This window comes from Varroa destructor, unplaced genomic scaffold (genome assembly GCF_002443255.2).
Source record: "Varroa destructor unplaced genomic scaffold, Vdes_3.0 BEIS01000003.1, whole genome shotgun sequence".
Taxonomy (NCBI): Eukaryota; Metazoa; Arthropoda; class Arachnida; order Mesostigmata; family Varroidae; genus Varroa; species Varroa destructor.
The window spans coordinates 38,473,985-38,490,355 of NW_019211456.1; the positions used below are offsets into that span (position 1 = coordinate 38,473,985).

Here is a 16,371-nt window from a genome sequence, read left to right on the forward strand (position 1 = left end):
CAAATTCGGTTTATTTACAATATGGAGCAGACGACACAAATTGGGAACAAACAGAAGCGGCAAAAATGAGACGATTGCAAGTGTTACTTGCGCCATCCACATAGATATAGGAAGTTCACCTATAAGTATAGAAAGTTTTACGCAAAAATTACGTGTGTTTTGTAAAAACTTAACTCAAACTTAATTGTGGTGAGGCTCCTATTCTGCTTTAACTTATGCCAAGACTTGCTGTCATATCCGAGAAGAAATTGTGATATTTCTAATATCAATGCAATTAACTAGATAAATGTTTCAAGTTTTAACGTCCTGTACTGCTGTTAGGCATGGCTTTAGTCGGCTAATCTCAAGCACTAAATGAAGTGTGGTATACCTAATTATTCAAGTACCTAACATTAATTACCTAATTACCTAACAAAGTTATCCACGGTGTATATAATAAACATTAAATTCGCTTCTAAGTTTAGCAAATATAATGTGAAGTTTTTTCCGCTTTCTAAGCTTGACTTCGGGCTGGCTCTTCAAAAACTCAATATTTAATGATGGAAAAGCTTGTAATAATAATAATATAATGAAATATATAATAATATAAAGATAATGTCGTGCTGCATAGCCGAATTGGGAAAAATTTTTATTCGAGCGGAGTTGTTGTGGAACCACTTGTTTAATTCATATAGCATGTACGCTATATGAACGGTAAATATATTCGTATTACTCGAATGGCACCACTCAAGCCCGTTAAAAGTGCAAATAATTCCAATAAAATGTTTTTATGCAAGCATTATTTCTTAAATGAAAAAGTCATTTATTTTTTGGAGATGTAGGCGAACGAGGAGATGCATCAGTGTGCTGTCGAAATTTCCCCAGTTATTTATACTCTCAGTGTAGAGCTAGCTTTTTCTATAGGGGAAAGGAGTACCCACTAAACCACGATTGCCTTTTGTTATAGGAGGATGATACTGATACTTTTGTTTGCGGACGCTACCTCAAGACCGAACCAGGTTGATAGAACGAATCGATTTATTATGTCTCTCATGTATGAACGAGTTCGTAAAAAGAATCAAACATCGAAATGTTTATTTGTGTTAGATTATCACAGTGTACTTCTGTAGGAATATATGAGGATCTACGTTTTTCTGTATTATACAGTAACGCTATGATTATCAAGCGTGTGAAGGAACGCCGTTCAAGACGGCTTAAGTCTACCTTTCGCCAATTCTGAATAAATGCATTTTTGAAGCTTCGTGCTGCTTCGACAATCTGGAAACATATATTGGCAAAGTTCACAGCGTAACACTCGAAAAACAGTGTCTTTCTTAAGGAATTAAGCCCGAGGAAAAATCTTTAAAACAAAAAAAGTGCCCCTTACATTTTAATAGTAGCAATGGGTCGACGCTAAGTTAACATAAAATCTGCGTAAATTGCAACGATACGTGTGTACGGCGATTGCTTTGGATTGGCAAGCTGCAATATATATGGAGACTAGATTCAAATGCGTTTGATTGTATTGTTTAGGCCTGACTAAGTTAATCAACTACGCGGCTAAAACGACGTATTCAGCGTTTTTGCCATATTTCAAGCCTAATTATTTTCTATCGACTTGTAAATACTGTACTTAAAATGTATTAAATTTTGCGCAGTCGAACGCCACTGTCTATCACTATTTATTGCGTTGAATAATGCTTCTTAAAAGCAATAGGCAGGCAAATAAGTTGAAACTTGAGTTTTGTGCAGAGAGACATGGTACGTATTCACGTAACCGGAACCACTGTGTTACGTTGCATACTGAGGCTATTTGTAATTATTGCTCCTAACCGTCGTCCAGCTGAGAGGGGAATAAGCAAAGCTTAAGGAATAAACTCGAAAACCGAAGGGTCACTGATTCTATACTCATGTTTCGTCTAAAAGTGACCTGACTGTTAGACATGTCGTCTTAGTGACGAACAGAATGTAAAAAATAAACTTGATTGACTCAGATAAATAAAAACGCTTTGAAGTAGCTAGCACGCTTGGCACAGCGGCCAGATCTACGGACAAATTCAAGCAGGATATTAACGCCATGAAGGACTACGCAGAACGACAAGAGCAACGAAAACGTAGTTCAATATTTTTCCGGTAACGATGAAAAAGATTGCTATAAACCTGTCACTTGTTTGGAACTTCATGAGGTGGCGTGCCAGGAGATGAACTGGCAGGATTTTGCTTTCCGATTCCTGACTGGCGTCGCTTAATCTTCATTTCAAGTAATAATGTAGCGAGTCAGTTTTTTTGCGACACCCCACTCACACTAAGGCCAGTTGAGTTGACTGCAAAATGGAGGCTGACATGGTAGAGTATTTCTTTGTCTGATCTAGTACAGTACAATTTTCCTGAAAATCTAATTTTTGGAGCGTAAATGAATGCACCTTTTTCGCATCATTACCTTCTTCGCATAATTATCTGATAACCATGGTGATATGAAAACGTACAGGGATAGTCCTAGAGCGTCAAAACTGATAAGGTGAATCCCTCTTTTAAAAATATTTTTTTAATGCAGCATTACGCGGCTCCTGTTATTCAATTCTATCTTCTGCCGCCTATTACTCACTAAGGATCACATAGGCGTACTCAGGCCTTTTGGCCTAGGTCATACGTAAACCTGGGTATATCAGTTTAGTCGGATTCTTTCTCCTTCATAGGCACCGTTATGTTTTTTTAAAAATCTAAATCGTGGATTAAAAACGAAGAAAATACAAAATCATAAAACATGTCGCCCCAAAAAGAAACTATAGCTGAGCTATCGTTTACATTATATTAGCACTAGAGAAAAAAAAAATACGTAATGAATTAATTCAATATACTAGGTAACTCATGTAAACGGTCTCGTGAAGTAATCATAGCCATTCGACAATCGACATGAGCGCAGTAAATTTCTGTAGCCGTCATTGAAATGTTTAGCAAATGTGTGAGAAGATTTACTTGTGTCTCCGAACGGACTGTTCCGGTAGAGGTAAACGTAGCGGATGAAAACCCAGTGATATGTGAAACAGAAAATGCTTTAGTCGACTGTATATAATAGTAGGCCATGTCCGTCTCATAGACAATGGTGATGGATGTTAGGCCCTCCTTAAGTCTTGCTTGCTTCTCTTGTTTTTATAGAGTACCTTCGATGGTTCTAAAGCTAACCGCTCAGAGAAAGTAGGCAAAAGACCGATTTAGAAAGTCATGTTCAAAAGGCACTTGTGCAGCTTCTTGTATCTAGTTTCGGAATTCAAAAAATATCACAATACAAAGTGGAACAAGTGGCCTTTGTTCTACTTCGTATAAATAATAAAAAATGTTTTCTTAAACTGAAAGGGTAAAATATAAATGAAAATGGTCAATAGAATAATTATATAGTTGAACAACTACCGGGAATCTTGACGGACTTACTCTGAGGCCAATAAATGATGAATATTCTTGTATTGTTTGGATAATAAAAATTTCTTTGCCGTGCATGCAGCAAGTTTACTAGGGAGATGTGTTTTATCATATGTATTAGAAATACAAAAAATATATTGGGTTATTAATATACAGGACAGAGCTGGGCTGGGCTGGGCTAACTTTTAGGTCTATGCTGTAAGAGGCATTTATCCAGACCATATATATTCGCCAGGCGATTTGATCATGTCAATTTAATTTAGTTCTATGCACTTTACAAAATTTGGAGTCACAACAAATTCATAACAAGAAGTAAAGTTAGATCGTTGCCGAAGTACACGATTGTTTTTTTCCTAGCCAAACATTCAAATATTTAGCAAACCAAATGATATCCATTGATCTTTATGGTGATCATCTCGAAAAGGCAGAAGATAAGCTCTTCTGTCACACACATTAGGCATTACTTTGTCACATGATTTAAATGATGACTGTTCGACCTGCAGCGCTGGCTGACTCAGTGAAACTAACTGCTCGTTCAAGTTTGTGTATCCCTACGAACACGTGTCTTTGTAAGCCCGAAAATGGTTGACAGAAAAATCTATTTTTATGCCTGAGGTTACCAATATCGTATGTAACGACTGATACAGAATGCAAACATTGCTACATTTAAAAATTTTCAAACTTAGTGAAAATTAATAAGTGCTTGTCCTTAATTGACCATTTCAACACACCATTTTCACCGCACAAAACGCATTTATTAAAACGTAGAACAGGTACGTTATTTTCTTGAACAGTAAAATTTTATTAACTTTTAGGTGAAAATCAATTTGTTTTGTCACACTAAAAACTAGAAACACAAATAGTATATACGGCGTTTGCAATAGATCTTACAATACATCGATTTACCATGCATGAATAGATTTGACACTTATCAAAATTAAAAAAAATTTAATTAAAAACAAAGGTAAAAGTTGTGTTGAAATATTCGATGGCCATTTAGTGTTAACTATAGTGGGAGCTTTTAATTTTTTGTAATGATAATTGAAAAACGATTTTTTGTTTTAAGCAAACATCTACACAATGTAAATGGTGCATTTTATTAATATTCTATACATACTGATCAAAATCGATTTAATATCGTCAGAATCGTTTGAAAACCATTGAGAACATCATTTATTGGTAGCAGCCAGCTCTAAACTTGCGCCACTAGTTCTGTTACCGCGGCGCCAAAAAGTTATCTGTGTACTTGTTTACAGCGCGCAATTATTTTTAAGAATTATGTGTCTTTAGCGTGTCGAGAACTTGTTAATAACGAAAATCAAGGTCTCTGGATTGGATGCAGCGGGTTCGTGCTTGTAGGTAGTGCCTGTTATTGCATTTATGGGCTAATATAGGAAATTACTCGCTCTATTGTTTAGTTCGTTAGAAACAAATATTTGATTTATTTAAATTTTCTGCTCGATTCAGGATTTCGGGCACAAAACTTAATGTGTTTTATTGATTGTCTGTCTAATAATAGTCGGTTTAATGTCCGGTACAAACGAGCTCGTGGATTAGCTGGTTTGTAGCTAAGAAGACCAACGTTATCTTAAAGCAATGAATTTGTTTCGTTAATGAGCGATAACAAAAGTCACGCAGAATTTTGCAATGTGTGCTGTGTGCCGTATGAGAATATAATCGTTTATGTATAAAGCGTTTACTTCTCATTGATATTGCGGAATCTTCGAGCTCAGTGAATCCGTTTTCCGGGGAGACGTGGGGTCGTTAGATTTCTGGCCATTTTCTCTCGTACGATTTTCGCGTCTTTTTTGTAGTTGATCCTTCCAGTGATTCCTCGGCAGAGATGTCTCCGACAGGTCAACTTGATTTGTTTGCATTTTGAATGCAAATCGAATGTGATCGACAACAGTGATCATGTTGAAGTACTAACAAAATAAATTCAAACAAATAGAACGCAGTTATTATACATACACATATGTATTGTGCCAATATGGTATGACCGAATATTCGGAAATAGTATCAATTGTGAGTAGAATTATTTCGCGGCAAAAGCAATTCGACAAATAATTGCAACGTTTATGTTCCGTCGTTTTCCACTCATTGGCCATCGGCCTACATCTGCTTGCCTTTGTCTTGTTTCACCCGTGCAGCTACCATTAGTACCAATATTTCCATTACTATCACATTTTATGACGATACGTAATGGCGTGTATACAGGTCGTGATATTCATAGCCATAGGAACGTACGCAAAACATACGCCCGGCGTTTGACTTCTCGGCCTCTGCTAGAGGGATGCTCGTAAAGCAAACGGATGGACGGACGAACGATATCTACTTTGACTGTTGGAGCATCCCATCAAGGTCAGTTACCTATAAAGCTGCTAAGAAACATCTGGAAGCACTAAATTCGATGAAATGGTACTATCTCTGGGGAAAAGGGTAAACAGTATTTGTTTCGCTCTACCTTCCCGCCTTAGTATTACCAACTAGCTGGCAATTCCCGATCTGAGGAACGTGTGTTAGACACAGATATTCGGATAAGAGGGCGTGCAAGTTAAGGTACATGAGTAGAAACTAAGGCTCAAGTATAAGCCCGTGTGACCAATATTATGACCGACGTCAGCAGATATGGCAGGGAGCAGCTGCCAACATCGCTGCTCGTTTTGTGAAAAGGATCCCGTGTGTGAAAAACCCGGGAGTGGTCGAGTGCATTTTAGCGCAGAGTGCTTCGTGGGTAACGATGGAGGGGGGCTGTTGCTTGCGAAGACTGTGCTTTGACTTGCAGCCGTCTGCCAGCGGCTTTGACTGCCCAGGGGAGGGCGCCTGGTTGGGTACTTTCCTACGGTTGACTGAGCTTAGGGGTGGTGATCTCGATAGAGGACACAAACTTAACTCATAATCAAGATGGATAGCAATCTTGCTCGTCATCTCAACGATAGTACAGGGGAACGGAAGAGGTCGTCGTGCGCACCAATACTCGCTAACGGCTTTAGCCTCAGAAGCATATCGACTTGTACCCCGTTGGCCCTTTTATCCTGCCGCCTCAGTCGCACAGTAGCTGTCCATGTATAATAACGATGTATGGAGGTTCCTGTAAGTCTTCGGCCAGCCGGAACTTCGGCAGAAGTGACAAGCGGCCATGCTGCGCAAGCTCGCTCACCTATTATACAGACAGACAAACACGTACACATGTACACACATACCCATACCAAACCGGGCGTACATAAGTCGCTCTCATAGTCATCAATGTCGTTGTGATTATCTTGTGAGCGATTTTTGTAAAGCGCTGCGCTCCATAGGGAAGGAGTAAAGCGACCAACGAGAAGGACTTCAGCGTGGCCAACTAATCTTCTGTTTTCTTTGACCAAACAGGGTTCTACGGGGGAAAATAAGGCCGGGCTGACTCTGTTTATGATTGAGCGCCACTGCCAAGCTGTGTTATGCTTCCAAGGAACTTATTAAGCTAGTTCCGTCTAAGTTTGCCGGTAACCGTCATGTCGACGTACGTGGTCCACACAAACCCTATTGAAGCTCTCTCCATATAGTCTCCATTATAGCATTTTCGTTGAGCTTGTCTCGACCGTCGGCGTTGTGGTCGATTGTATCCTCGGCCGTATCGTTTTCTTCGGCCTGACATTAGGGCGGGTCACTAGCCGCTTTATACTGAAGCAGTGCTTATAAGCGCCAATCAACGTAACCTGTCGTCCGGATAATGACTGGATCCGGGTGCATCCGCCAGGGAATGAGCATAACAAGCAGCGTTAGTGGCAGAGCTCGGCCACAGTTAGTGTTGGCAGGCCGCGTACGTATGGCGGCATTATTATATATTCGCGACGCATCACCACGTCGCAAAAAGATACACGCCGACAGCATTCCAATCATGGACACGAAGAATCTTCACCAAAAACATCGTCTCTGTCGGTGAGCAAAACTAGCTCATGGGTACGCTACCGGACCAAGCCAACAGGCACACAGATATCCACAAAAGACACTAGATCCTAAGGACTCAATATTTTTTTTCAGGTATAGAGCCAAAGAGAGAGAGAGTGGGATATATAGCTCGTTGACGCAAGCGGTTGCTCCTGCTGCCACGGAAACCTGTGTAGCGGCCGCTGCGTTGGCCGGTACCGGCGGTTGAGGCAGCAGACTAATAGAAGAAGGTCGAGTGTGCGAACTGAATGTACATTATGTATGGACGGATGGACAGCAATGGCGAAGAAAAGGAAGAAAAACACAAATGAGTCCTTTGGGGAATGATGGAAGTGGAACTGCGTCCGATTATGGAGAAGACGGGGAAACCCTGAAGGACCAGTTTGTTGGTGGTCCTTCACTAGGGCTGTTCCTTCCGTCCTGATGAGAAGTCGATAAGAAAGAAACGTTGCGAACGAAAGCTTTTGGGCGAAACAAAGAACCAAGAAACTACTGCCGTCATTATTGTATAACCAAGGGCATATAGCTTATTACAAACAGCCATAACAACAGTAGCAATAGCAAACCACAATTTGTTAGTTATTGAATTAGCTAACATTATGTTAGCGACGTGTTACACCTGCAAGAGTTCTGTAATAATTATGTGATACTGTGTAGCCGTGAAAATGTTCGGGGCTTCAGATAAGGCTCCTCATAGCACTAGTAGGTACTATAAGAAGTTTTGTCTGAATTTCCCCAAATCTAGGCTATAATGCCTAATTTAAAGAACGCGATAATCATTGAAGGACATATACACAAAACGTTTGCCTTCTATTGTTGAGGTGGCCAACCAACTCATCAACGTTGTAATCTAGAAGGGGCACTCGATAATTGAATTTTCTGTCGGAACGAATATTTCGTATACTTGACTTTTTTTTTACTAAATTTAATGCTATTAATAGCACGCTAATCGTCATAGACTATACTAGAAAAATCCGAATCTAACATCGACCGATATGATGATACATTCCCAAACTACTGATTAAGGCTTTGATTTTTCCGAATCGTTCGCTTTACATTTCACGTTCATAAATTATGGATCCGATAGAGTTCTCTAAGAGCTAGAGTAGTTCGAAAGCGTCAGATAACCTGCAAATGATTTATTTTTGGCAGGAGAGTTCTGGAAGTTAAGAAACTGGGTGGAAAACCTTCACAAGCACATAGTTCTAGAAGGTGTATCTCTTGATTTATAAGCGCATTGATATGTTTAGGTTCAAGCACACAAAGACGAACAAAACAATTATCTTGCATCGGCTTACACGTGAGTCTGATACTCCACATAAGGCGCCACGATAATATAAAGCGTTTATCTATATTTCGAATAAAAAACAGTATAGACTATACTTGCCGTGTCTCGTTTTTCTCGGGTGAGATGTTCGACGATGACTTCTCCAATGTTGATTAGCAATGCGAAACAAAGACCCAAAAAGAGTAGAATAAAAGCACCTGAAAGGTCCCCTGGCGAGAGGGTTCTGAGTTCGACCTTCTGCTCATTGATGCTGTCGTCATCACCATCATCGACGTCGTCAAAGTCACCGTCGTTATCTACATCGCAAAATCTGCGGTTGAAATCACACGAGTACAAAGACGGAGAGCGGGGAAAAATACACGGAACGTATTAAATTTGAATATTTTCCAAGGGCATAAAATGGGCTAGATGCATAACTAACTAATAAAGGCATTATATACACGTGTACGTATATAGATGTATATGTATATATATACACAGGCTTAACCTGTTCGTTTGCAATTCGAATTGATGTTTGAGCGTCGTCGCCTCCCTAAAACATGCCAGTAGCTAGGGCTGCTAATTAGAAAAGCATAGCGTATAAGAACACGGTACAACTTTTAAGGGTGACAGTAATACTTTTATATCGAAAGAACTCATATCTATTGATATGTTACTATGCTGGTACATGTATCCAGTTTGTAAGCTTTTATCTGCCTACGAGAACAGAAGAGTTTTAAATTCAAGCACCTTATTTGAACCAATCCACCGGTTTAGTGTACTTAAAACCTTGTGAAGCTGGTAAGTCATTATCAAAAACAGACAAGGAGTGAGAGTATATTTCTGCATTTGACACGGCGATCCGTTTTCCACAAGAAAATCAGCCTAAGCTATATTAAACATCAGTGATTTTCAGTTCAAGTTTATTTACCTTTCTTATGATAGCTTAGTCGGTAATGTATTTGCTTACTAATCATAGGGACATATTATGGTCTAGGCTCGAATCTATAGGGCATAAACGGACTTTGTTTCCTAGTGGGAGCCAACCGTTTGATGGAGTTCCCGACGGCGACACTTGACGTAAAACTCGAAACACAAAGAAGTTTATGTATCTAGAGAACTTTGTTGAATGAAGTGAAAAAAAGCCCTTCGCGAACAGTACGCTTTTTAATTAGTCAAGCAGCGAAAAAATGTCAATTCAAAATCCGGCCTTTTTTTTTTCTTGCTCTTTATATTAAGTTTATCAGTCATGTATAAATATGTAAAGTGGTCATATTTCAAGTCAATAATATTTTAGTTATTTTATAAAGAACGCGTAAAATGGGCTAATGAACAGCGTCATAAGCCTCATAGGTAGAACTCAAGGTCCTTTTTGAAGGTTCCTAAGGTCTAATTGCTAGCGCCTTTCATTGTCTAACGTTGGTTACGTGTCCATGAGACATGATAGTTTACAGTATTTACCACAACAATCTATCAGCCAAGTGCACGCTTTAGCTGCTCTTCTTTGCGAGTTAAACCAAAAGGCCACATTGGGTTGCATACTGGAACCCGCGTACTCGCCCCAACTCATGCTGTATATATATTCTAGTTTCGTCTTAAATCATATAAAGGTAAGTACCGTCGAACATCCACCGATCCGCCGTCATCAGTTTCCATCATTGAGTCCTCCAGAGACAATTCGGAAAGGAATCGCAACAACAAGATCTCGCAACAGTAGCAACACCGGTCCGCTGCGTAACTATCATCAGTGTTTGTTACGTATATGAGCAATCGGAGCCATTTTTTGCCCTACCCCTTTCTCCAAAGTTCACGCGGCCTGCCTGACAGTGTTGCGCGACGCGTTTTTCCACCGGTTTTTCTTCGCTTCTGTTCGGCGGCTTCAGCCGGCATGGTTTTGGTCTTCTCTGTCTCTCTTTTCAAGAGCAAGGATTTAGCCTGCCGTCATCGCCACCCGTTTGGCCTGACCAACAGAGTTTTCTTTTTGAACTCTTTATAAGAGTGTTCTCAGACGAACCGTCCACCTCTTGCGAGCCTTCGTTCACCTCGATCTTTGAAGATTTTTTTCCACGCAGCCTTCGTCTCCCATCCTTTTTTCTCGACGGACAGCAATCGTCGCACAGACAACGTTACCAATCTTCGCTGGACTAGCAGGGTTACCAGCAGAACTAGCAGAAGAGGGAGCCATATCACCTACAAAAATGCCCCCTGACGTTGCTTTCCGCACATGAGTTGCAACTATGTCACCTATTATCGCTAAGCGGTGCAGCCTCTGGCCAGTGGCCTGCGGTTAACCCGTCCTTTCTTCATTCAATCAGGCAATATGATGTGTACGTATACTTGTGCGTATGTGCTTGTGGCTTGTGCGCATGATCGGATCGTGGTGCAGAATCGGCCTTGAGATGCCCGTTAGCGGTCGCTGGAGGTGAAAACGTTCGATTGTGGCTGATTCCTCAACCTCGGTATTGTAGGTTGAATTTTATCCAATCGCCGAAGAAGTTGCAACCCAACGGTGAAAGTGCACCCCAATGGTTGAAGTAGCATATATAGCGTACATCTTAGTGGAAGCCAGGTGAGCTGCCAACCAAAATACGTTTTATAGGCGAAACAAGCCGAAAGAGATCACGTAGTGAAGTGACGGACCTACAGACAAGGGCCGATGGCTTGTGCCCCTCTGGGCGCTGTGCATCAAATCGGAACGGTAGAAGAAGGACGTGGCAATAAGTCGAGACGAATAGAGAAGAGGGGCGAAAAACTGTTTCTGAATTCGAAGTTATTTTTTGCAATCGTCTTTTGTAGCAGCTTTGCAAGCTACGTGCATCTCGGCACAGTTCTTTGGATATGCTTGACTAGCTGTTAAGGTTAAGATGATGAAAAACACAAAGTAATTCTAGATGATTCAGGTCGTTTTCTGGGTTTCAAAGCGATAAAAAATTGCCAGGGGGCCGAGAAAATCGTAGTGGTTCATAAACGTGGTACAGATCAGATGTATGATGATCAGACATGTCAGAAGCGCATAGGTTTGATCGCAGCGCACTTATTACCTGAACAAATCCTTAACAAAATAGAGTAACATCAAAAAAATATCCACCACCAATATCCCAAAGGGAGAGTGATACCTATTAACGTAGATGTGCATGAAAATTACGTACATATTCGATCAGATTTGCTAAGTTTTTTTGTTTCAATGCTTGTACACTATTAAGATTAAGCTTAAAGTATAACCTGATCCTTTTATCTTATGTTCATCACGGCCAGTCCAAAGAAGCGTTGCTGCCACTTAGATCGATCGATGAAACTCAAAATAGACTGTTGTTATGTATACCTATTATATGTAGTCGCAAAAACGGAATATATCGTTTAATAGGTAAACGAAGTAGAAAGGAAAAAAGTAGACTCCCACCTTTTGGTCTTCCACCATCGCTCTTCACGTTCCTGAAGAATGCCTTTAGCTTGTAGGTTAAGTACGATTTCAGATAAAAGGCGGTTTGTCTTGCCGGGATTCTCTGAAATGTTATACAAGAAAAAGATAGGTTGAAATTTTATAAGAAATATCGTGTTCATTGAGGAATATTAAATACTACGGTTTCATCGATCATTTTTGTATCGAAACCCTTAAACATAAATTTGTCTGCTTTGGCGAAAGTAAAATAATGAACGAGAATTGCGAAGTTAAGGAATTTTGTGTCCAAATGTATCGTTGGCATAGTATATTCCTTTCGAGAAGAAAGTCAATAACTTTAAGTCATTGGAAGATAATATATTAAGATAAACATTTAGCCCGACTTGTCATACTTTTGTCATAGAATTTCATTAAGCTTATGACGAGCCAGATTTTTACCAAAATTATTTTCATTTATTTCCAAATTATATAGTAATGTTCCCCTTTCCATTTTCGGAACAACTTATACTGCCGATAAAAAATAAAGGTGTAATAAATTATGATACATATATATGATGATATATGACAAATGATGATATATATATACATATAGTTTTTAATCCTACTTTTTGACATTTGTCTCGACACCCAACCAGGGGCGCTCTACGTACTTGGTCACTGTTATTACACTTACTTTTATTTAAGGCAATACCATACGAGGCATGATTGGCAAAAGGTTTTGTCATAACGAGATCGCAAGAGGAAGCCACCAGATATTTAGCTGAGGCGTATTCCATAATGAAAGCTAGATGTTCATCTTGGGATATCTTGGCTAGGGCATGGGTCATGTTTTTGACTTTGGGTGTTTCATCTTTGAACATTCGTTTGTTGATTTCCCAAAGAACAGGTGCATGCGATGTCTGAAAAAAAAACAGACAATTTTTCCTTATCAAGCAGTAATTGCCGAAAAAGTTGGTTAATAATAAGTAACTATGAAAGATTTCGTTCAAGACTAAAAGGTCGAAACGATTAACGCGAGTAAATTAATGTTGCAATAATTCACATAATAGAACAGGTATCCAACTGCAATGCAGCCTACCTACATTGCTAAACAAACACCATTAAAAAACGTTCAGAGACGTATCATTAACTTTAAATCCGGACTCTATCAAAATGTTCCATCTTTTAAAAAGGCTATCTTCTTTTTTTATAACTAAATGTTAATGATCAATATGGTCTCAATGGGGATGTGAAAATGTTTGAATATATGCACTACCTATTTTTTTGCAAAAGGCCAGTTAGCATTAGGTCTACTGTCCTCTGTACCTATGTCCTATGTACATGTACGGGCCCAGTCCCGGACATGTGAATGAGGCGTAGTTTTTCCTTATATATATATATATATATATATATATATATATATGTATATATCGTTATATTATTACCCTTATGGTGTAAATATGATAGCGAGAAGCAACGATTCTTTTCTGATCCACATATGGTACGCTCACCTGATAAGTGATTAAAGTTAGTTAATTAATGTAAGTAAGTTCGAATGCTCATCGCGGTAGTAGCGTCTGCATGCCTGAAACGTTTTTCAAAAGGCTCAACAGCATACTTAAGAGATGATGATGTATTTTCAATTAAAAAAAAAAACAAGCTTTTTGTATTGATACGACAATCTAAAAATTTAAGACGTTTCATACGATTCCTTTTAATAAACAAACATACAGACAGGAACCACGAGGGCGGGTACGTAGAGAAGGCGTCTTATTAGGTAGCAATGATATTATAATAGAATAAGGATGAAAAACAATGACACGCTTCAACCGCTCGTAGCTAACCCCGTTATTTGCTTTGTTTGTCAAACCTGTTTTACACCAATGTGTACATATGATTGTGAAACATTCACTAGTACACTCGTTATACTAGCTATCTGAGCTGAAGCGCAGAACGACGAAGTCGACAATACACTTTACTTCAATCAGGAGGAGGATACTCGGCGCCTCCGGTGCTTTTGGAAACGGCAGCATCCGTTGTAGCTGCACCAGCAAAAGCACGATTTATATCATTTACGGATACCAAGAACTTTCCTCAGATCTCCCAGCAGGGAGTCTCAAAGCATAAAGGAATTTCAAGAAGAAAGATTTCATAAAAAAAAAAAGACAGAAAAAGACTATACACCCCTATGGGAGACTCTAAAAGCTCCTAAGAAATTTTCACTTGGCGAGGCATTCTGTCAAGCGTTTTTGCCTTAATTTTATTCTTTTTCTTCTCGCCTTTAACAGCAATTGATCGCAGATAACATGCTTTTGTTCTAGTTCATATGATCCGAATTGAATTTAAGCTATGTTTTACGTTATCAAAGCTTTTCGTATGGGATTCAAGTTGTCTATTGTGTTCCTATCATTGTTGCTATTTATATTGTTACGATTGCAAGTAGTTGATGGATATAAAACGTAATATATATATAAACAGTACATTTCAACGAAATCATTCGAGGGGAACGGAGTCCATCCGTACACAATCCAGTAAATACGCGGCGATCCGCGACACCCAAACCTCTCGAAATGTACATGGCAGCGTTTGTATTGCTCAAAATACCTGAACGTTCAGCGCCTCGGAAATGTGGATCGGTCCAGATGGCAAAGGATGATATCCGGCTGCTAAGATCCGTTGAAAAAGAATTTTATATATATATATATTTATCGTACGTCGTAATGTATATAGCTATTATCACTCTCAGAACGCATGTGGTTGACTGAATTCTGCTAAATAATGACTATATAAAGTAATAATATTTAGTATTATTATTATTATTGTTGTGCTTCCCCCATAAGTTTTTTTTCGCGGCGAGCAAACATAGCAGTTACATTTTTGTTTAGTCGTCAACCGGTCGAAATCAACTCTGCCTCACTATGATTATTAAGTATGGTCGTACTGGACTTATAATGTGGTCAAATATGCAGCGGATGATTGAATGGAAGCGTTCTCCTCAGTCCGGCTATAGGGGCATACAAATACAGGCAGTTAAGCGGCCCTCAACGAATGCTGAGCCGCTTTTCTATAATTATGACAATTTAATGATGTAGAAGGGAGAGCAGAGATTGAAATGCACAAATCGACTGGTAAAACACACACATTTAGAGAACAAGCAATGAGTTAGTAGAATTTTCACAAGATGGCCATTGTTTATTGTCGTTAATTTGCTACATCTGTACGCAATTACAGTCTTCTTTCTGTTACTGTGCCTTGGCCACATGAGAACGGTCATCAAAAGAATTCATATACTCTTAACTGCTTGAATATATATATATATCGGTTTAACAACGAATGTGGAAGATTAACGATAAATCGTTGTTTGTAGCGCATGGGGAAATTTAAATATGACCCAGTTTTTAACACTGAGGAATATGGTTGATAACCCAAAAATTAACACCGAAGACGTAAATATATCATTATCGATTGAGTGAGTTAGCTAGACGATGCTGTTTCCGCAGCAAGTGATGATCCATATAGTAAATCGCTATGCATATTCGAAGGACCCCACTTTCTTAGCAGTGTTCATTGGTCTAATTAATTATTGCTATTGCTGATGGTCAGTTACCAGCTCGAAGTTTTACCCTTTCTACGTACGATAAGTGGTTACGAAGTAAGAATCCACGAATTCAGTAATCGAACTAGGTCAGGCGTTCTGTTAAAAAAAAAAAACATTTCATTAACTCTTCGTTGTCACCATAATCATTGGATGATTACATATAAATAAATCTCTGTACAGATCTTCCTGATGATGTGCAAACTACGATGACGTGCAATACGGTTCCAAATTAAACTGACAAATAATTTATGTGTGTGCGTATAAACGCGTTGTTATGTGTTTTTCTATGTGTGTTTTGGACCATAGCCTAACAAAACTATCGGCTGAGATATTTCCCGAGCTTCATTTCCAACTATTTTCTACGCTTCGACCTCTCAGTCCAGCTGTTTAGAAAAATGGCCTATTTTTATCTGTTTTTTTGCTCTTCTTTTATCCAAATATATTTGATCCATCGTTTGTGTCTTCAATGCTCGTTTAACCATACATTTTCGTCGACTGCCCAACCGAAGCCAAGCCTGTGAGCCGCTGTCACAAAAGCGGTTCCGAAAACAAAGACAAGCGGATGAGAACGAAAAAAAAAACGAAGGAATATGGAGAAGCAAAGAACAGTCGCAGGCTGGAGCGACAGGAGGGCGGAGACAGCGCCTTGGCTCTCAAACTTTACCAGGCCCTGACCTATCAGGTTCGCTTTTACCTAGACAAGTTTAAGTGGAGGAAACAAGCTATACCTCGCTTCTCTGTCGCTCATATGCGAGAATGATATTGCCTACCATTAATTTACCAAGAATGGGCGGGCATCAC

At 39.3% G+C, this 16,371-nt stretch overlaps 1 protein-coding gene and 1 long non-coding RNA gene across 13 annotated transcripts in view; one reads left to right on the top strand and one right to left on the bottom strand.

Moving 5' to 3' along the window:
- The first annotated feature begins 9 nt into the window (after positions 1-9).
- On the top strand, positions 10-1,302 carry LOC147756921 (uncharacterized). Its single transcript, XR_015322922.1, has 2 exons — positions 10-189; positions 947-1,302. It is a non-coding gene; the product is annotated as an uncharacterized LOC147756921 (long non-coding RNA).
- A 2,827-nt stretch (positions 1,303-4,129) lies between these two features.
- The window catches only part of LOC111247579 (glutamate receptor ionotropic, kainate 1-like), a 124,464-nt gene continuing 112,222 nt past the window's right edge, over positions 4,130-16,371 (bottom strand). For 11 of the 12 annotated variants that reach the window (XM_086982408.1, XM_086982407.1, XM_086982404.1 and 8 more), the window contains 5 exons: positions 13,418-13,483; positions 12,667-12,892; positions 11,994-12,096; positions 8,714-8,924; positions 4,130-5,321 (listed from right to left, as the gene is read on the bottom strand). In XM_086982408.1, the coding sequence (XP_086838534.1) occupies positions 5,100-5,321; positions 8,714-8,924; positions 11,994-12,096; positions 12,667-12,892; positions 13,418-13,483 (828 nt within the window). In that variant the 3' untranslated portion in view covers positions 4,130-5,099. The remainder of the gene's footprint in view (positions 5,322-8,713; positions 8,925-11,993; positions 12,097-12,666; positions 12,893-13,417; positions 13,484-16,371) is intronic. The other variant, XM_022798678.2, reaches the window with a different exon arrangement.